Source organism: Engraulis encrasicolus, chromosome 23, assembly GCF_034702125.1.
Source record: "Engraulis encrasicolus isolate BLACKSEA-1 chromosome 23, IST_EnEncr_1.0, whole genome shotgun sequence".
NCBI lineage: Eukaryota > Metazoa > Chordata > Actinopteri > Clupeiformes > Engraulidae > Engraulis > Engraulis encrasicolus.
The window spans coordinates 32,112,704-32,135,056 of record NC_085879.1 but is presented as its reverse complement, the minus strand read 5'-3'; the positions used below and the strand labels follow the sequence as shown (position 1 = coordinate 32,135,056).

General features: G+C 44.4%; 2 protein-coding genes across 2 annotated transcripts in view; both read left to right on the top strand.

Annotated features, from left to right (window-relative positions):
• si:dkeyp-115e12.6 (centromere protein F) overlaps window positions 1–6,616 on the top strand; it is a 64,162-nt gene extending 57,546 nt beyond the window's left edge. The window contains exons 16-20 of the mRNA XM_063189916.1: window positions 249–517; window positions 1,886–2,990; window positions 3,499–3,646; window positions 4,115–4,241; window positions 5,396–6,616. Coding sequence (XP_063045986.1) covers window positions 249–517; window positions 1,886–2,990; window positions 3,499–3,646; window positions 4,115–4,230 — 1,638 coding nt within the window. The 3' untranslated portion in view covers window positions 4,231–4,241; window positions 5,396–6,616. The remainder of the gene's footprint in view (window positions 1–248; window positions 518–1,885; window positions 2,991–3,498; window positions 3,647–4,114; window positions 4,242–5,395) is intronic.
• Window positions 6,617–15,895: 9,279 nt separating this feature from the next.
• Window positions 15,896–22,353, top strand: part of kcnk4a (potassium channel, subfamily K, member 4a) — a 20,444-nt gene continuing 13,986 nt past the window's right edge. The window contains exon 1 of the mRNA XM_063189915.1: window positions 15,896–16,206. Within this exon, the coding sequence (XP_063045985.1) occupies window positions 16,018–16,206 (189 nt within the window). The 5' untranslated portion in view covers window positions 15,896–16,017. The remainder of the gene's footprint in view (window positions 16,207–22,353) is intronic.

Sequence of the window (22,353 nt, the reverse complement as noted above, 5' to 3'; positions counted from 1 at the left end):
CCGACTCATTTGTATTGTTCATGTCTCCTCTCATCTCCTCTCATCTCCTCTCACCTAATGCCTTCTCCTCTTTCTCTCCTCCTCCTCCTCCTCCTCTCCTCTCTCCTCCCCTCCTCCTCCTCCTCCTCTCCTCTCTCCTCCCCTCCTCCTCTCCTCCTCCTCTCCTCTCTCCTCCTCCTCCTCCTCCTCCTCCTCCTCTCCTCCTCTCCTCCTCTCCTCCTCTCCTTCTCTCTTCCTCCCCTCCCCAGCTGCAGGCCCTGATTAGTGAGCTCCATCGCCTGAGTGAGGAGAACCGTCAGCAGGCTGAGGAGCTGGAGCTGTGGAGGGCGGCATCCCAGGAGCCCCCTGAGGACCTGTTGCCCCAGGAGACGGCAGGGCAGGAGGAGCGTTGCCATGGGGACGGAAGCAGTAGCAGCATCAGCATCAGCAGCCGCAGCATCGTCATGGTGAGGGAGGACCACATCCTGCTGTCCTGCGCTGGAGGAAACAAAATGGACGCACACCTTCTGGATACGAGGTGATGCCACCGTCTCTTAAGCATTCTTACTGTCCCCGGAAATCCCCATGTTTTTCATTATGATGCATCATATCACAGCACACAGTGCACACATGATAAAGTTGCATTTATGCCTAACCTGGTTCAAGGGGGCACCCGTTAAAATAATGATGATGATGATAATAATGATAATGATGATGATGATGATAATAATAATAATAATAATAATAATAATAATAATAATAATCTCAACCAAAGTTGGATTATACTACCATGCATAAGGGGGAAGGTAAGGTGTTGGTTAGGTTTATCAAATCCAGAACCATCAGCCAGGCCGGCACCAGCACCAACCGACAGCTCCGGCAGGCACTCTGCAAAAGCCCAAGGATTTTTATTCTTGTCATCAATGATGTCATCCGTCATTGTTAATGTAAGACTTACGGGAAAATGAATTGAGCAAAAGCAATTAAGGCGGTAATGCACCCATTGTTTATGTGTCTGTGCTGCCAGCAAGCTGTTGGAATGAGGAGGGCAGATGTGTCAGACTGGCAGCTGATGGTGTCTTGTCTAAACACAGATGAACTCATCTGCTCCCTGTGAGCAGTGTCAGATGGTGACAATGATGCTACAAGTAGGCTCAAACTGGACCATTAATGACTAGAGCATCCCTCTTTGAGGATGAAGTTAGGGATGGAGTGACTCCCCAATTCTCGCAGTGATTATGTCGTACCCCTTTCTTTTGGTGATCGAGACTATTGAGAATAAGGTGCTGTTTCCACGTAGCCAGATATTTTTGAAAATGCATTGGTTTTGGTTTTGGTTTCTACGTAAACAAAGTTTTTAAATCCACATATCAAAAATCCGGCTAAAACGCACCTGTTACAATAGAGTTTTTATTTTTACCCGCATGTTGCGTTCACACCTAAGCAGGAGAAATAAATATCCATATTTTGTAATATCCGGCTACGTGGAAAAAGTCCATAATCCAGTTCTACAACCTTTATACTTTGTTTTTAGCTGATCTTTGTTTATTTAATTTTTAAATTAATGTCAATGATGTTGAATGAAACAAACTAACAGGGGTGCTGTGCTCAACCCATATTAAGATGCTCAAAGTGGGTCGCGCGCCCCCTGGGGGGGTACGGAGGCATTCAGACTTTCTGAGGGGGGAATGATGGAAAATGTTTGGGAACCACTGGCCCATATTAAGATAATGGGCTAATGTCTTTGTTTCTTGTTCTGTTTTGTTTTTTGGCAATTACTGTTTCATGGCATGTGGTTGGATGTCGTCCCCTGACATAAACCCAAATAACAATGACGGGTGTGAATGTCTTGAATGTCTATTGCTGTAGTTTCCCATCTAAATGGTCTGATCTGAACTGTCCACAGGTCCACGATGCAGCCCGGCCAGTCAGCCGAGGAGTCAGACGCTGCACACCCCCAGCAGAGCAATGTTGCACCTCCACACAAACACACCTCCACCTCCGCTCCTGCACCTCCACAACCACACACCTGCACTTCCACCATTGCTGCTAAATCAGTATCGCCACAAAGACGGACCGATGACTCCGAGACCCCTGCCTCTCCGACTGACATCGCGGCTGATAACACAGAAGTAGAGCCCCATCAGCTGCTGCCGCTCCATAACAACAACAACAACAAGACCAAAACAGCGGAGGTAGAGAAGGCCGATAAGGACCACAGGCTTCCAGCAGGCCCTCGGCCTCCGTCTCAGTCTCAGTCTGAGTCTCAAGGCAATGGAGCCATCGTCACCGCTGTGGCTGCCACCACGGTTGCTGCCAAAGCTAACAGTGCTGCCGCAGCCAATCAGGCGAATCAGAGCGGCAGCTATGCGGGAGCATCTGAGGACGCGTCTGTCACTGCAGCGCGCACCAAAGCAGACGGGGTCACTCTGAGGACAGGTGTCACGGCCCGGGTCGCTGCTACTCCCGGTGCCCCCAATGCCTCAGCGACCAGTTCGGGGAGTCTCTCGGCCACAAGGTTGCAAGTAGCCCACCAAAACACCATCCAACACGCACACCAAAGAAGGGGTGAGGGTACACCAAAGGACAACCTCGCCTCCAACCTCAACCTCAACGCCCCCCTTAGGGAGGCCTGCAGGGAATCATCGACTGAAGGCCAGGTCAAAGGGCATGACGGTGACCATGACAACGAGGCACAGGAAGTGAAAAGGGACGTGCGGAACACTTCAACTCAGACAGAAGTGACGATGGAGAGTCACAAGGATGTGATTGGTCACCAGAGAGTGGGTCAGAATCAGGAAGTGAAGACCATCTCCACTCAAACTGAAGAAATGACGACGGCGGAGAGTGGTGATCGTTTGACCTCTAACGGTCATCAAAGAGCTGAGATTATGGACGCTGGCACACAGACTGATGCTGAGACGTCACAGACAGAGGAGGAAGAAGAGGAGGAGGATGATGATGAGCTGACGGACTCGCCATGTCCATCACCGGACTCATCCGCAGCAAAGGTATGTTGGTTAGGCGCAGTGATGGGCTAGAAGTGTTTCTCAACGGGGGACGGTACAGCTGAGAGGGGGCTGTGCTTAGTTGCCATTGGGGGGCATTTAATGTTTTAATACTAAGGGGGGCGTTGTCAGGCTCATGATGAAACCAAGGGGGCGTTTGTTCAAAAGAGAACCACTGAGCTAAAGGGATTCATTAGTTACAATCTAGGGCCACATATTCCAAAACGACCTTGTGTTACCTGTCCAATTCAACCAGCCAATCACCAATCTGAATTGGACAGACAAAACCGAATGATTTGGATTATGCATAGGGCAGTGAAAAACATCACTTCCAATTTCTCGTGTAGTATGTGAAAAAATGGACAATAATGCTGACTGTTCATTTTGTGTTAGCCATTCTAGTATAAAAAAAAAAATCCAATAAAACATTGTAATGATGGCAGCATAGTTCTAATATCATAACCAAACAAAATGTGATATAATTTTGACCTTTTTTACTTTTACTTTGAAGGACACTCTGCTGCTGAACAGCTCCTTCCCCATCCCCTCTAACCCTGCCCACCTGGCTGACCGAATCAGGCGCGGCCGGAACCGCATGTCGGCTGCCTACGACGACACGGAGTACGAACCCTACGGCTTGCCTGAGGTCGTCATGAAAGGTGAGGGGTCAACACACACACACACACACACACACACACACACACACACACACACACACACACACACACACACACACACACACACACACACACGGACAGACACAAACACACACACATCGAACTGCCAATCCTTGTGCTATAAGCCTGGCGCCTTAACCGCTTACCCATGACTGCCAAATTATAGTCGTTGTCATAAAATTGTAGCAAAGAAATGATCGATACTCTAAGTGCTTATCTTATGTGATATTTTCTCTCTCACTCTCTCCATCCTGTCCCACTCTGTGTATTCCCCTCTTTCCTTCTCTCTCTCTCTCTCTCTCTCTCTCTCTCTCTCTCTCTTTCTCTCTCTCTCTCCCTCCCTCCCTCCTCCCCCTCTCTCTCTCTCTCTCTCTCTCTCTCTCTCTCTCTCTCTCTCTCTCTCTCTCTCTCCCTCTCTCCTCCCCCCCCTCTCTCTCCATCTCCCTGTAGGTTTTGCTGATATCCCCAGTGGTGCTGCGTGTCCGTATGTGTTGAGGAGGGGGCTACTGGGCACCCCAGCTGTGCCCCTCCCCACACCAGAGGAGCCCGGCCACACAGACCCATGACCTCTGCTTAGGTAGGGACACATAGACACAAACTTTGCTATTCATTACTATGAGAGAGGAGAAGGCAAGCGAACGAATCGATGAAATCCGTTCCCCTCTTGGTGCCAGGATTTTCCCCTAAAGATGCTGTAGCCTATTTTTACATAAACATTTCAAAGAGCTGTGGCTTGACAGTGTTAACAGATTGCTAGTTTTTAATTAGTAGGCCTAGGCCTAATTGACTAATACCTACTGGGTATTTTCCATATACCTAAATTAAACAAAAAGAAAAAGGAAATCGATCTTGTTCCCTGTGAATTGATCTTGTGAATTTTAGCCCTAATGACATGGCAGTGTCGTGACGCAGTCATGGGTGTTAGAAACATTATGTCAGTGTCATAAACATTTTATGACAAATGGTTACAGTAAAGACAATGTTAACTTTTCATGACCATGAAACATTTATGTGTAGAGAGTTACTTGTGCACAATCCCTGGTGCTGAACAAAAAGATTATGTTTTTTTTTTTAAAGGTTCACACACTCCTTTGGATTTTTTCTTCTTTAAATTATTTTTTCTTCTTTATATTCATTCATTCAATGGCAATGACGTTTCGACCTCTCGGTCTTCCTCCGGTGAATCTGAGGAAGACAGAGAGGTCGAAACGTCATTGACATTGAATCAATGAATAAAAAGAAGAAGAAATTACTTGAAGAAGAAAAAAATCCAAAGGAGTGTGCAAACCTTTTTTCAAAAAATACATAAAACGTTTATGACCTTGACATAATTTTCATGTTTGTGACTCGTCCATGACTGTGTCATGACAGTTACGATGACACTGTCATGTCTTGCCTATGACGCCGCTGTCAAGTAAAGTGTTACCCATATAACTTTTTTTTATTTTATTTTTTAATCTAATCTATTTGTAACATTTATAATCATATGAATACAAATATTTGATGTTCTGCTGGTTTTGCAATCATCTCATTCCAAAATGTCGATTGTGTCTTCAGGTCAGGTGATACTAGTGATACAGTAGATCATTTATAACAATAGTAACATGGTAATAATTAAACAATAATAATAATAATATTAAAATGCATTGGATCTTTGAACCGATGTATTGTTCACTGAGTCTCATCTGTGAATGACATGTGTTTTTTTTCTTGTGTGTTGTGCATGTGTAGGTTGTTTGTTATGGACTCCTGTTGGGACAGAGTTAGACGCCATAGATGTCAACCACCACCACCTACTCTTACACCAGCTGCATCAAGTGATGCATCAACACCACTTTGCCTGCTGCAGACTCTTTTAATATTCACCTGCACAAAAAGACTTGCATTCACTTGTATGGTTAATTGATGTATTTGCTGTCCTGTGGATTTCTAGCAATATTAGCAGACAAACTATTTTCCATTAATAGTTTATCCGCTAATATTGCTAGAAATCCATTGATAGGCCAAAACTATGGTGGATGGGGGGGGTCACGAAAATATTCTGAAATCCAAAGCGGGGGGCCCAGGTGAAAAGTTCGGGAACCACTGACCTACACGTTAAGTGGCCTTACTGAATTTTGCCTGCAGACACGGGTTTATTTTTCACCCGAGTGTGATCTTACTCGATTCTGATTGGGAGAGCTGACAGGGTCGTGAAGTCTTAAAAGCCTAACAAGTACTGATGGCCTATGTCTGGGGCACATTAACTAACTAAGGGAGAATGAGTGAATTGAATGATGATAATTGTTTTGCTTTAGCTAAGGAGGGAATCCTGCTTTACAAAAGAATAAGAGAAAAACTTGAATTTATTTTTCAATAGTCTTATTATTTATAGTTGTTTGGCTGAAATGCTGTGAGGATCGCACTGCCGTAGATGAATAAATGAATAAGTGAGTGTGTGAAAGAGTGTGAGATGTGCGTGTGTGTGTGTGTATCTGCGTCTGTGTTCTCTGCCTATGACTCAACCAACCTGAGCCTCTTTTTCCTCTCCTTGTATGGTGCTGCTCGCCATCTCTCTCTCTCTCGCTCTCTCTCTCTCTCTCGCTGGCTATCCTTCTCTCATATCTCCTCTTCTCTCCTCACTTTGTTTTTCTCTGTATTACTCCAATATTCCGACAGATTTCCACTTTGCCTTGAAGATAAGAGCAGCACCACGCGCCTTAGCCAACGTAGCGATATTTGGTGTGTGCCTCGTCATACTGCCTCTATGTACCTAGCAATATGTGGTGTGCCTTTGTGCCTCTCCTCGTCTTGCATAATATGTTGAGACTGTGTATGAGCAGCTCTTTCATTTCTTTTCTTCGTTTTTCTTTTTGTTGTTACTTTTACCAGATTAATATATTGCAGAAATGGTGTTGATATGTTAATCGTGTTGTTTTTTTTGTCAGCGCATTCCTCCGTTTCATTGTGTTTGTGTTACATTACATGTCCATTTCTTCTCCTGTCTTTTTTTGTTTGTTTTTTTGTTTTGGTTATCCCAACACTGAATGTACACAGCCTTGTTTTTACCACCTTTTTTGTTTTCTTTTAAATTCAGCCTGTTGCATTTTGGCATTTATAAGAGGGAATTAGTTTGAGAAGTCCTTACAGCTCTTCCCAATATCCTCATGTCATGAGTCCTGAGAGCCTTGTTCTCCACTGACGGACTATTCAAAGGAATAGGTGGTGTGGCGTGGTGCTTCAGAGCAGGCGTAAACACTGTAGGTGGCTGGATTGTACACGGGTGATTTAGCGTCAACACCTGCCGAGACTACAGCGGAGCCGTTCTCAGCCTTTACAAGCACTCATAATTTACACTAATGTACACAGGGCTGGACTGGCCATCTAGCATAGCGGGCATTTCCCGGTGGGGCCCCGCACCCTTACATTTCTGAAAATAGGGGCCCACGAGCGTGTAGGGCCCATCGGTGAGTCAGCTCTGCGCCACTAATTATGAGGGGCCCCTTTAAGCCAAAATTGCCCGGGCCCAATTTCTCCCCCAGTCCAGGTCTGAATGTACACACATGCTAAAGGGAAAGAGCCGTTGAGATAAAGTAGCCAATGAGAACTCGATGATCTGAGAACCATCATCCTCTGTGCTGCCTTGTGTTACTTTGCAATTACTGTCTGAAAAGGGCCTCTTATTTTCCACTCAAAAGCCTAAGATAACCTTCATATCCATTGCCAAGGTCAATTACTTAAGAAAGTGTCTTTTACACTGCCAGTTTAAATCACACTGCCAAAAATATATTCATACAACACTTGCGGTCCAAAACTTGAGTTTACTGAAACATAGACACAACCCCCGGAAACCTGTTCATTTGTCTTTTAATTTATTTCATATATAAGCTGTACTCAGACTAAGACGAGACACTGTGAATGTTCCTTTTGAGGAGAGTTGTGCGTGTTTGTGTCAGTGTGTACTGTACTGCTTTGTTGCCTTGCCACTGTTAGCAGATGTTATGCTCTGTGAATGGATTAAAAGGGTTACCTTGAACCAACACTGCCTCAAGCGTTTGCTTTCCTTTCTTTGAGACTTCATTATGATGCATGTTTGCAGTCAGGGCCGCATTAACACACAGCCTAGATATGGCTACAGCCTAGGGGTCCTCACCTGGCAGGGGGGCCCTGACTGCCTAAAAGTGGTAAATTATGAATTATGACAAGATGCAATATTGAAAAAAATTGTCTGCCATGTTGACTACAGTTGGTAGACATGTTACCCTCTACTTCCTAGCTCATAATGATACCACTGTATATGTTAATTTGTCGCAAAATTTGCCTCCCGGGGGGACCCCACAGCAACCTGTAGCCTAGGGACCCCAGGCCATCTTAATCCGGCCCTGCTTGCAGGATTTGTTAAAGACACATTGTCCACGACTGGTCACACAACATCCTTGAGTCTAATATCGAATCCATCACTAAGACAAACGGCACCAATACAAAAACATTACAGTATAATACGTAATGAAAACAATCAGGATTAAAGGATAAGATTAAAGGTGTTTAGCACGTTTATTTATCTAAGGGCATATAATGGAGGTAACGGCAAACATCGAATTTTCAGTGGTAACATCTCTGTCAGTGCCATTACTCCGGTGACCCGGGTTCGAAGCGTGAGGCCACAAGCACAGGTTGAGGGCGGGAGTTAAGATAATGGACTGTCCTCTACATGTTGAGGCAGATTATTTGGGTAGACCTACACAGTTTTAGAATTCATAATTTCACTTTGTTGTCCATAAATAATACACCTACCCAGACAAAAGTTATACTAACAGGGTTGCATGGTTTTAATGACAGCTCCCACACACTGTCCACTTTTGCAGCGTTTAATCACAACCTTTCGGTCTACAATTATTTTATTATAACCTTATTGTAAACAAAAGTTGAAACGATAAAGTTTGAATGTGTATTGACTCTGTAATACACTATGTCAGTGTTGTTATGATCAAGTTGAGTGTTTTCAGTGTAGAGTGAATAGCCGAGTCGAAGGGCCCCATCTGCCGTAATAGGCTAGAGATAAAATACAATGCACCTGTTATATTAGATGCATACATTAGTTGACTCAATGCCAAACAAACCATTGAATAACATTAGTGTCCGCCATTAAAACTATTTACTATCATAATCTAGACAATAAAGCAGCTTTGCGAGCAAAGGTAAATATTAGTCCATTATATTATCAGATTTCATGATGCAACTAGGACAGTGGGCAGGCATGCCATAGGTCCAATGTGGCTGCCTTTATCTTGTGCTCGTGTTTTTCTGCCTATTGTTCTTCTGTCTCAAAGGAGTACCTGTTTTACTGATGTCAATTTTGGAGTATCAACCTTCCCATCTTTCTTGTTTCCTTTCTTTTTGCATTTGTTTTTTTTTTGTGAAGCACATTGAGTTGCACCTGTGTATGAAATGCGCTATACAAATAAACTTGCCTTGCCTTCCCAGTGCCGCGGTCAGTTAAGCCCCCCTTTTTTCTAGTAAACCTTTTATATAAAAAATGGTCTTTTTATGTTAGCAACAAAATAGCAAAAAAGTATCTGCGGCAAACACGTTAAATGTGACTGAGGTCAAACTGACCTCAAGGATCATGATGTTTGAAAATATGATAGTAACAGGAGGGTTAAAAAGCATCCCCCCCCCCTTTGCCTAGTGACCATTTTACCCTGCCAGATTAAATCTGACTGCCAAAATACTGTATGCCTGCTGTAGCCTGTATTCCAAGACTGAAACTTTATTTAAAGACATCAATCGGCGGAGCTCATTGACCTACGTACAGTAAGATGCTTCATTACACCGGTGTCCCGGGTTCGATTCCAACCTGAGGTCCTTTGCCGATCCTTTCCTCCTCTCTCACACTCACTCATTTCCTGTCACACTCTCTCACTGTCCTATCTCAAGTAAAAGCATAAAAGCCCAAAAGATCATGTTTTGTTTTTTTTAAGACACAAAACCCAACTGTTATTGCAATGTCATCTAGTGCACCATCTTGTGCTGATTTTCCTAAAAACAAACAAACCAACATAGGCCTGTGATCCCCAACCATTTTATTTTGGGGGCCCGTATATTTACAGTTGTTGCATTTTACCATTATAAATGCTTGATGTCCCTAACACATTGAAGATGGTGAAGAAAACATGGTCATTTATTTATTTCCATGTACACAGTGTGTAATATAGGCTACTAAATATACAGTATTTCTATATTTGAATAATTATGACAACTGACAATTGAAACATTGTCATTGTGTTTTATATCACATTTCTATAAATGTTTTCATTTCATTGTTTTATTATAACAATAACAATATTAATAATACAAATTTTATTTTATTATAAATTATGAGAAGGCCAACAGTGGGCTTCAGCCAGTTCTGACTGCCTCCACAGCACTGTACATGATGTGATCCCACGGCTGGAACATATGACTCACAGACATACTCAAAGTCCTGATATATGTGTGTGTGTCTGCATGTGTGTGTTTGTGTGTGTCAGTGCGCACATTTGTACCTGCGTACGTGTGTACTCCTATCTCCAAAAAATATTCCTTGTTATTCAAAAACATATTCCTTAGTCAGATGTACGGTACCCTCAGTACTGGTGTGTGTGTGTTTGTGCGTGTGCGTCTGTGCACGTGTGCTCTCATCTCCTAGGCAACATATCCCCATCCCACTGTTTACTTTTCACCCCTCATCCCCACGCGTGCATGCGCGCGCACACACACACACACACTCCCTTGTCCCGACAGATGCTGATGTAGCACCCTTAGAATGGGGAAACACCTTCACACACACACACCACACACACACACACACACATACACACACACACATACACACACACACACACACACACACACATACCACACACACACACCACACACACACACACACACACACACTCCAATACAGTGCAGAGTTCCCAGTTCGTCAGAGACGAGTCCCAAACAGAGGAGACTTCACACAGACGTTTGCAAACCACAGAGAGGGAACTCCATACACACCCGCACATACACACATACACACATACACACACACACACACACACCATGCGCTACAGCATGGACTACCAGTTCCACTGAGGTAAGTTCATATTTTAATAACTCATTCTTCACTTGAGTGTAAATCCATGTGGAGATGTTTTTTAAATGTACTGAGTGTACGCTGACTGGTAGTGTTGACTAGAAATGACTACCGTGTGCCTCTTTCGGTTGATACATGTAAAAGTATGCTCTGTGTTGTAGTAGTCTGTAAGTGTAAATGTAAAATCTAATCTATACTGTAGTCAGATTTGTCGAATATCTGTCACCGTCAGTGAAAACAGATATTGTATTTTTTTTTCTGCCCTGCGTGACAGAGGAATTGAAAGCATAAATGCTGAGCACTGGTGTTGTAATTACATCATTAACAGTTCTACTTTATACAACTTTATACTTTATACAACTCTGGCTGTAATCAAGTGTACGTTTTAGGAGCTTGAAGGATGGTTCTTCTCTATCACTGAGAGGCTGCTTAAGTTCTTGCTCTGATGTGTGAAGCTAGTTACTTGTTCAGAGTCAAAGCAGAGATGTGAAAATTAAAAAGTAAAAAAAAGGCTTAAGTACAATACTAGTGCATGGTATTACATAGCTGTGGTTACACCATTTACTCCATTGTACCTAATGAGATAGAAAAAGCCTAACAAATACTCATCAGACTCGCCAGAGTCAGCTGATCGTAAGAGAAGTACACACGTCTATTGGTTACTCAGATAAGTTATCTGTGTTGAAGGAAACAGTGGATATTTTATACTTTTACTTCTGACACCGCTGAAGAAAATTGTACAGATACCTACAACTAAACTCTTTTGACCGATGGATGAGTGGATGAATGAACATCTCCACAGACCGCTTCATCATTTGGTCTACTCCATTGATTGTTTTAACCTGATAGCTCTCGCCTTTAAAAAAAAAAAAAAAAAAAAAAAGCTCCGTCATTTTGTGTCAGCTTAACATTTTTTAAAATATTTTTTTTATTTTATTTTTAAATTTTCAAATTATTCTTTTTTTATTATTATAATTTTTCCAGGGTGATTTTTTTCCAGTATCCTCTTGTGTAGATCTATCTTATCCTCTCCAAAGCATTGGTTATCGTTCAGGTTTTTTTTTCTTTTTTAAATTGCAACGAGACAAAGTAACTTGGTGAGTGAGTTCCTTGACGACACAAGTCCTAGTAACAAAGTAACAAAGCAAGCAAAAGCAAAAAGCTGTGCTTGACAGGCTCTGGAGAGTGTCAGAGAGCCAGGGGAGTCGTATGGGACAGTGCAGCGCAGCGCAGCGCAGAACAGCACACTATGGTCATCTGCTCTGTAAACAGCCCTGCTGCTGTTACTGCTGCTGCTGCTGTTACTGCTGTTACTGCTGCTGCTGCTGCTGCTGCTGCTGCTGCTGCAGCGCTGAGCTGTCTGTCTGCCGGCATGGTCTGTCTGTCTGCTTGACTGCCTGCCTGCCTGCTTGGTCTGTCTATCTTCCTGCCTGCCTGCCTGCCTGCCTGCCTGCCTGTCTGTCGGCTTGTCTGTCTGTCTATCTGTGTAGCTGCTGCTGCTGCTGTCTGCCTGCTTGCCTGCCTGCCTGTCTGTCTGTCTGTGTAGCTGTCTCCTTGCCTCCCTACCTGCCTGCCTGTCTGCCTGCCTGCCTGCCTGCCTGCTTGCCTACCTGCCTGTCCTCCTGCTTGCCTGCCTCCCTGTCTGTATGTCTGTCTGCTCTTCATAGTACCTGCCTGTCTGTCTTCCTGCCTGCCTCCCTGTCTGTATTGTCTGCCTGTCTGCCTGCCTGTATGTCCTCCATAGTGCCTGCCTGCTTGCCTGCCTGCTTGCCTGCTGCCTGTCTGTCTGTCTACCTGCCTACAGTGCCTGCCTGTCTTCCTGACTGCTTGCCTGCCTGCCTGCCTGCCTGCCTGCCTGCCTGTCTGCCTCCCTGCCTGTCTGTCTGGCTGCTTGTCTGCCTGCCTGTCTATTTGTGTAGCTGCTGCTGTCTCCCTGCCTGTCTGTCTGCCTGTCGGCCTACCTGTCCATCTGCCTGCTTATCTGTCTGCCTGTATATCTGTGTAGCTGTTGCTGTCTGCCTGCCTGCCTGTCTATCTGTGTAGCTGTCTCCCTTTCTGACTGCCTGTCTGACTGCCTGTCTGTCATAGTGCCTGCCTGCCATAGTACCTGCCTCCCTGCCTGTCGGTCTGTCTACCTGCCTGCCTACCTGTCAGCCAATCTGCCTGCCTTCCTATCTGCCTGCCTCCCTGCCTGCTTGCCTGTCTGCCTTCCCGCCTGCCTGCCTGTCAGCCTGCCTGCTTGCCTGTCTGCCTGCCGGCCTGCTTTTCGGTATGTCTGCCTGCCTGCCTGCCTGTCTCCCTGCCTGTATGCCTGCCTTCCTGTTTGTCTGCCTGCTTGCCTGTCTGCCTCCCTGCCTGTCTGCCTGCCTTCCTGTCTGTCTGCCTGCCTGCTTGCCTGTCAGTCTGTCTGCCTGCCTGCCTGTCAGCCTGTCAGCCTCCCTGTCTGCCTGCCTGCCTGTCGGCCTGCCTATCTATATGTCTGCCTGTCTGCCAGCCTGCCTGTCTGTATTTCTGTCTGCCTGCCTGCCTGCCTGCCTGCCTACCTGTCTGCCTGCCGGGCTGCAAGCTTGAGGGATATGCTCATTGACTTCCCGGCGAGGTCACTGGTTGTTTTTGAACAGATAAGCCGAATGACTATTTTATGTGCCTGCGTTGTGTTTTCATTTGGGTCGGGTCAGAACTTCAAAGGGGCGATCTGTGGAGCTGGTGGGACCGAGTTCTGGTTCTGATTCTGGGAATCCTAAACTCTGACTTTAGGCTAGGGTCAGAGTTGCAGCAGGCCGATAACGTGCTGTCTCTGATCTCTGGTCCGGCTGACCAGAAACAGACATGCCAGTAATGTAAAGCAGGATAGAAAGCCGATTGAAGCAACATCATGGCAGATTAGAAGGGGAAATGAATGTTATTTTGTATATTGACTCCTCTCTGCCTGATCACATGCTCCTTGGTGTGGCCATGCCATTACAACAGATTACACTGCATTACATTTGGCAGACGCCAAGTAGCGTTAGTGTTTTTTTTTATTGAAGTACATTAGCACAGGGTTAAATAGAGTACACACACCCACACACTACATACCTTAGAGATACTCCAGGTCTGGGCCAGCTCAGACATTAGTGCAGTTAATTATCACTAAAGAGAAGAGTCTTAAAGGTGCTTCTTGAAGGTTGAGAGACATGACCTTAGTCTTGCTGCCTCTGGAGGTTTGTTCCACTACTGAAGGACAATAACAGAGAACAGACAGTGTTGACTGAGAAATGACAGTCTTGATTGTGATCTCTTAGACTTAGAGCAACCAGCTCCAGCACCAGACATGTAGAAACACAGAGAGAAACAGAGATAGACAAATGCATATGCCAGTAAAAATATTTTTTTAGGGCTTTTGTGTCTTTATTTTGTAACAGGACAGTGAAGGAGAGCCAGGAAACGAGCGGGGAGAGAGAGAAGGGGAAGGACTGGCAAATGACCCGGGCGGGGATCGAGCACAGGTCGCCAGAGAGTGTAGAAACCCAGTGTCCTACCTGTAGGCCACAGCAGGGCCAAAGTGGCGCAAGATAGGCAGCAGGTTAAAGCAACATGACATGTTACAGCAGCTGTACTGCAGCTTCACATGAAATATGAAATATTTTGTAAAGGAATCTTAGAATCTTACATTTTCAATACAATTAAGTCATATACAGGGTACCCAGAGAAAGTGGGGTCTGTTTTAAAGGCGGCTGCCTTCAATATAGGCCTAAAGTGCAGGGGGAAATCCTGGGGTGAATTTCTCGAAATTAGCTACTTCGTTGCTTTCAATGCATTTTCCCATTGGCAACTACCAAAGTTGCTAACAGGCTAACAACTTCCCTTTTGAAAAACTTACCCCTGGTTTGTGGTCATAATACGGCCCTAGGAGGACTTTTACAGTCCTTGGAGGAATTTGAAATAGCCCTTCAAATGAAAAAGGTTCCCCACCCCTGCTGTGCAGTATGGACTTCTATAGTCCATGTACTTGAGGCTCCCCTCAAAGTTGCTGTGATTGATTTGCAAGCTCTCTGGTTCCGGCTACAGAAAGAGACACAGAGACCCAGAGAGAAAAGTAGAGACATTTGTGCATGTCAAACACATCAGGGACACCGTCCTCAGCAGCAGTTAAAGTAACATTAAAGCACTTTTTTGAGCGTTCTACAGGTTGCAGACAATTTTTTTTGTGCAGGGGCCGACTCTTTTGACTCCTCGAACCATGCAAATCAACAGAGGTATCAAAAGTAAAAGTACATTTATGGTGCTGCAGCTACACCATTTAATCCATTGTACCTTATGAGGTAGATAGACTGTGTTGGTACTGAAAAACACTAAAAACCTACCAAGAACCCACCATCAGGTACTGTATACAACATAGGTAGATACATTCATCCAGCAGCCAGCACAGAACAGATCACAAGGCAAGTACACAGGTGTAGTGGTTGCTCAGATAAGTTACCTGTGTTGAAAAGAAACTGTCTCTTTACTTTTACTTTTGACATCCCTGCAAATCAAGGGGCAAGCTTCTTCAGTCAGTACTGGGGACTTGTGACGGTTCTGTAGATGGGCCAATAACTTTTTTTTTTTGGGGGGGGGGGGGGGGGGGGTCAGACGTCAGGTGATACAACCACAGCTAATGCTAATGAACAGCTAATTAGTAATTTGGAATCAATGTAATGTCTGATTTTGAAAACTGAACTTGAGGTTGAAAAATCACCATTTCACTTTAGTACATGAGCAAAAGTATATGAGCAGAAACATAATTCCAAACGTGTCCAATATTTTGTGTTTCTTTTTTTGCACACACACACACCACACCTCAGACCCTCACTCCCTTCCCATGTTCTCCCTCTCTTCTCCAGTGACCCCCCCCCTCCCGTTTCTGATTGGCTGATCAGGTGCCTGTGGTAACCCTGGCATTCGATCCTGACCTTTGACCTTTGACCCCTTGAGTGTCCCCTGTGACCATGATGTCACCTTGACGTGTCACCTTGACGACCTCCTCCCCCTTTCTTCCGATTGGCTGCCTTTCTGTGGTGACCCTGGCATTCGATCCTGGCGTTTGACCCCTGGAGTGACCTCTTGACCTTGACCCCCTGGAGTGACCCCTGCGACCTTGACCCCTGGAGTGACCTCTTGACCTTGACCCCTGGAGTCACCCCTGCGACCTTGACCCCTGGAGTGACCTCTTGACCTTGACCCCTGGAGTGACCCCTACCACCTTGACCCCTGGAGTGACTTCTTGACCTTGAGGATGCGTTGCTCCACGCTGCTGGCCATCATGACGGTGGTGCTGCTGTACCTGGTGATGGGGGCGCTGGTCTTCAGCGCCCTGGAGACGCCCACGGAGAAGGCCAATCACGCCCAGCTCTTCTACTCGCGCCGGGACTTCCTCCACACGCACAACTGCGTCCTCTCAGACAAGCTGCAGGACTTTATACAGGTGAGTAAACAACAAGCGCCCAACACACAACTACCCAATACACATCCAGTACGTCAGTTGTCGTCAGCTAAACAACTGCGTCCTCTCAGCGAGCATGCAGGATTTAATACAGGTAGGTAAACACACAACTGCCTAGTACGTCAGGCACTGTAAACAACATACACTGGGTAGGTACATACTGTATTAGGGCTGCACGATATCAGAAAAAAAATGATACTCGATAACAGCATGCAATACCTCGATAACAATATTTAAACGATATTTAGAAATATAGCCAAGTGTTTTTCTTGTCACTAATTTGTCGGTCTGTGTGGGGGGCGTGGCTTTGGTCATGGCAGGCATCTTGCGCATTTGTTGACATTCAGCAAGTGCTTGGACTGCACAGAAATGTTTTACTTGTTCACGATAATCAAGGCATTTTCGCGATGCACATATCGCCACTCTTGATATCGCGATTTCGATACATTTTCAATATATTGTGCTGCCCTAGTACATATAGGATAGGAATGGCAGACAACATGTATCTCTTCATACAGGTATTAGGTAAACACACAGCAGCCCAACAACACACCTGTCCAACACACACCACAACTGCGTCCTCTCCAACAACCTGCCGGCCTTTATAGAGTTAGATAAACATAAACACACCTGTCCAACGCACCACTCCTGTCTCCTCTCCTCTCGGACAACCTGTTGCTCTTTATTATATGAGTAGGTATCACACACACCTGCCCTGTCCAACCCATTATACAGGTAGGTATAACCAGGGCCGCTGACAGCTTTGTCCGGGCCCAGGACAAAGTCCTCTGAAATGGCCCCCAGCCTAATACATACAATGTAATAAGGACCCAATTCTGGGCCCCCTCTCTCTCCATGGGCCCTGGACAACTGTTCCCTTTGTCCACCTCTGTCGGAACCCCTGACCTGGGTTGTATAACACACACCTGCCCTGTTTTACCCACACAACGCCTCACTTCATACAGGGTAGGATAGACACTCCCATCAGGGAAAGAAATAATGTCAGTGCATTAGGATTGAAATGGCAAACAAATGGTAGGCTACTGCATTTGAAACCCACCTCTATTTGTGTAGTATAGAGGAAATCTGAAGCACTGTGCCTCATGTCCAGGTCTATAAATTAACTTTTTTGGAACACCAGCCAAAATGGCTAGTAGAAGAAGTTAACTTACTAGCCAAACACACACTCACTAATGGGTCACAGTGTCTAGAAAGTTGGCATTTTCTACCTGACAAACTCAAATTTCACCAGCATTTGGCCAGTTGGCTGGTGTTCATTCAGAGTTCCGCTCATGTCTGATTACGAGTGTCAGCACTGAGATATTGCAGGGAAAAGGTATTTCCTGATGCCAAGAGTAAAGTGACCCTTAGTTCAGTTTAGTTTAGCTTGTTCCCATCCTCCTCTGCATGTTACAGTTTTTCTCTATTGCCTCCACACAAGTTCTGGTACTTCACACACAATTCTCGGAACATCTCACCCATTTCCCAACTCCCCTAACCAATGTCACTGAACACTAAACACAATTCCTACTTAACACTCAAATTCCAGTTTTAAAACACACTCTTTTCACACCATTACACACAATTCTCTGGATTACACTCAATTTTCATAAAGAAAAACACTGGGTTTCTCATGGAACACACTGTCATTCACAACACTACAATCAACTGCAACTATGTTCACTTCCTCATCACATGGGCAAACTCTCTTCATACCGGTTTACAATCTGAAATCATCACCCCATAAGGACACACATTGCATGTCATATTGATGAAAAATGAGTGGATGCAAGGAGAAAACCCATTTGTTTAGTTTTTGAACTCAAAAATATGTTATACAAGACATAACTTTCATGTGGTTACCCAATATTTTACAATACATTAGTGCAATTTTTAAATATTTTTTAAAAATATGTAAAATATATACACGTCTGTGTACTCCGAGTCTAAAAACAATATTTCAGTATTTTACTACAGAAAAATACCCTCTTTAGTATCTTTGTGTTATTTTTGTGAAAAAGACATAAAAATCTTTCTGTTTCTGTTTGTGTGTTGTGGGAATGAAGTTTTTCCAACTTATGTCACAGTATCCATGCAATCCAGAACAAAAAAAGCCCAAGTTACTGGGAGAAATTAGTTTTACCCTGTGCCCAACAGTGTTTTAATGGGTCTGCAAATGTGTATTGTAGTGACTGTCTGTGTGTGTCATTTGACGACAAAATGAGGTTTTTAGAAGAGAGTATATTGTTTTGAGACAAGACGTGCATTTTTCAGAGGTAGTGAAGAGTTTGGCCCGTTGTGTGTGAGGTTTGGAGATTTGTGTGTAGAGTTTTGAGAATTCGAAGACCGATTCCGAAAATTGTGTGTAGGCAATCGAGAAAAACTGTAACAGAGCATGCATGCTGTGGTGTGCTGCACTGGACTAGTCATCTGGTATGCAGGGCATTTTCCCAATGGGCTGACACTCCTCTGGGGCCGAACTTGTTGGGTTTTTTATTATTTGGTTTGTTTGTTTTTTTAACTTAGATATTGGCCCTCAATTCAGATGGGGCGCCCCATTGGTCCATCTTTAAACCCGTTAAAGGGACACTGTGCAGGAAATGGTCAAAAAAGGTACTGCAGCTATGCTGCTTATTGAAACTGGGCTGCCTTTTGCCAAATTTGATCTGTACATGAAAGTTGATTAAGTAATAAACAAATATTTTCTAGTATGGTCCAAGTATAGTCAGTTTTGCAGCTAAAAATGGCTATTTTTGGAAATTGAAAATGGCGGACCATGGAGAAGATCCCCCTTTTCATGTATGAAAAGTGCAATTTTTCCAATCATAATGAATACTTAGAATTTGATGATGGTGGTTAGTGTTCATGAAAAAGGTAGCATTAGTGAATGGGCAGCATGAATTCTGGAAATAAACAACTAAAAATATCACACAGTGTCCCTTTAAAACACAACATTATGAATTTGGTGTTACCAGAATGACTGTGTTTTGCTATGTCATAGTGGAGTAGTACTGTGGTAATTTACCTTTCAATGACTATTACAGCGTACCTTAGATGGTACAGCGTTCATTACGGGGCTACAATAGAGAGTGGACAGGGCTAATCATAATATTCTATTACAATTCTATAATATAGAAAAAGCAGGAAGCTGTGTGAGAGGCTAGTTTATGAAAAACAAAATGCCTGGGGTGTTTTTTTGGAGCCAGTCTGGCCCATGCATGCCCAGCCGTCTGTGGTGTGCTCCAGTCAGGATGTGGTCAGAGTGGCTTAAATTCCTTTCACATGTGTTGTGTTGTCCCTCTCCATGTCTGTGTCCGGGCTCTGGACTTCATCCCAAATTAAACCTCTGCCCATAATGTAGCCTACTGTTGTACGCATCGCTGTTTTGGTCTCTGGTATTGTCCGGCCGGCCCACGTTAAAGACATAAAGTACGGTATGTATGGCTGTCCTTGCTCTTGGCCTGGTTTGGAGTCTGGTTTAGACTCATAATGTATGGACTGCTGCTGCTCTGGGTTAGGTCTGGTTCGTCCCAATATAAACATTGCTCATGAGTGTGTTTACATATAGGACATGTAACTGTCTTGGTCAATGGAACTCCCCATAATGGCCCATAATGTATGTACATCCTTGGTCTCCAAACAAAGGCCGGCGGGCCAAATCGGCCCGGGCATGGCAAACATTTGGCCCGCCATGAGGTCAGAACAAATGAAAACATAAATGTGTGTGATTTTCGATCACTGAAACTTCAGTGGGTCATATCTCTCCAAAGTATTCACAGAGAGTTAGATCTTATGCTAACAGTCTCATAAGAGATATAGATAAGAAGGGAAGACAAAAAGCGAAAATCCAACTTGTTTCTCGTTGGGTTGCGGTGTTAGTTTGGCCCGCAGCCTCACTTGCTCTACATCAGGGATGGGCAACTGGAGGCCCGGGGGCCACATGTGGCCCTTCTCCTCACTCAGTCCGGCAGTACATAAAGCACAATTTGAAAAATAATGACCATCACTAGTGAATCAATTTCTTGTAAGTAGACTGTTGGCTATAGAACACTCCCTTCCAAGCAATAAGGGCAGTCAGTGAACATCCAACTGCACCTTGCACTCTGCGAGTTGCTGTCAGATCCGTGTTCATGTGGCCCTCCGATAGTGGTGATGGAAAAATGTGGCCCTCCTGATCATGAAAGTTGCCCAACCCTGCTCTACATAATTTGGCCCTCGGAGAAAAATAATTGGAGACCACTAATGTACATATACAGTGATATTCCTCCCCAGTGGCTTGGCTACAGTATGGTCAATTGGGGGCCAGATTATCCTCTGGCCATAATGTTTGTATGTATGCATCTCTGGTCTGTATTACCCAACATGACTGCGTTGACTGTGGTCAACGGAGGCCCAGTGTAACCTCTAGTCATGATATATCACCGTATGTATGTATGGCTGTCCTGTCTCTGCAGTCCAAATATAACCTCTTCTCATATAAAGTACAGTAATACAATAAGTGGTCTCTTCTCTTGGTCTCTCTCTGGCATTCCTCATCATAAAACGAAGAGCTTTACGCTCTATGCTCTTTTTTTCAGCAATGTCCTCATCATAACAATCGTAAAGAATAAACAAAGTGAGAAAGTATAACACGAAACTTCACGTGTATCGCTGTGATCATCTCAGTCTGTGGTCAGGGGTCAACTCAAACGGAACAAGTGAACTACTATGCATTCAGGGGCACTGAATGCTTTGACTGGGCTTAGGACAACATCTTAAAGTCCTCCCCCACCCAACACATTCAGTGTAATGAGGACCCAATTCTGGATCCACCTGTCTCCTTGGGTAAAGGACAACTGACCCCTTTGTCTCCCCCCTGCTGACCTCCTTGTAACTAGTTCTACTGGTTTCTGGCCTCTCGCTGGTCTCTAGCCTTGAGTCCAGTGGTTCTCAACCTTTTTCATCTGGGACCCCATTTTGTACCTAAGAATATTTTTGTGAATGTCTTCTGACTCTGGGAAACCATTAGTCCCTATGGCCGGTGAGCCCTGGCGTGTACGTGTACGATTCCGGTCCACTTTAACTGCACTTACGTATAACCTCTTATGCATGTATTGCTGACTCTTGTTTCTGGAGCGATTCTTGTATACAGTCATTGTCCTGGACTGTTTCAGCCCAATATGACCCCTTCATAAACATAACATTTCTGTATAAATGTTGCTAGTATCTGGTATCTCTGGTGTTCATCATCTTAATGTCCATGATTTATTCAGAGAAATAAAGCTGAGCGTTAAGCTCTTCTTTCAGCAATGTCCTGATCATAACAGTCATAAAAATAACCAAAGTAATAATGAGTCAAATAAAAAATAAAATAAAAACGTGTATCACTGTGCTCTAGTTGGACATGTGGTGTAATGGTTAGAGAGTTGGAGTGTAGATCACAGGGTTGCAGGTTCAATCCCCACACCTTACTAACCCCTCCCTTCCTCCATAGCCGAAGAGCCCTTGAGCAAGGCACCTAAGCCCACATTGCTCCAGGTACTGTAACCAATACCCTGTATCTAAATAACTGTAAGTCGCCTTGGATCAAACGTGTTAGCCAAGTGTAATCTAATGAAATGACTCTTACCAGATCCTTGTGTATTTCCACTCAGCTTCGTGAGCTCACACAAGTGCCTGGAAGACCTTTGGATTCGCCCTGCTCCCAAACCAAAATGCGGAAGAACCATTAAGGATCGCAGGATTTTCAAAGATGTGAAGTTGAATAATTTTAAAAAAAGAAAAATAAGTGAAAGGCAACAGTTGTTTCAGCAACAATGGCAGCTGGCATTGACTCACTCATCAATATTGATTGGGCAATTTTAACTGTATTTTCAAATCTGTGAGTGGTTAAAGTAGCAGCTCATTAATAATATCAGCCAAGTGTTTCCCCAATCACGTGGAAGAAGTTTTGATAAACCACGCCTTAGGAGAAATATGCCTATTGTGTAGCTCCAGATGGATATTGGTGGAGGTGGAACACATCCATCTGTCGAGAGTCAGGTTCAGTGTTGCCAGATTGGGCGATTTACCACCCAATTGGGCTGCTTAGGATGGCAGTCAGCTAAAATGGGTAAAAAAGGTTTTTTTTCTGCATTATTTATGGCCATA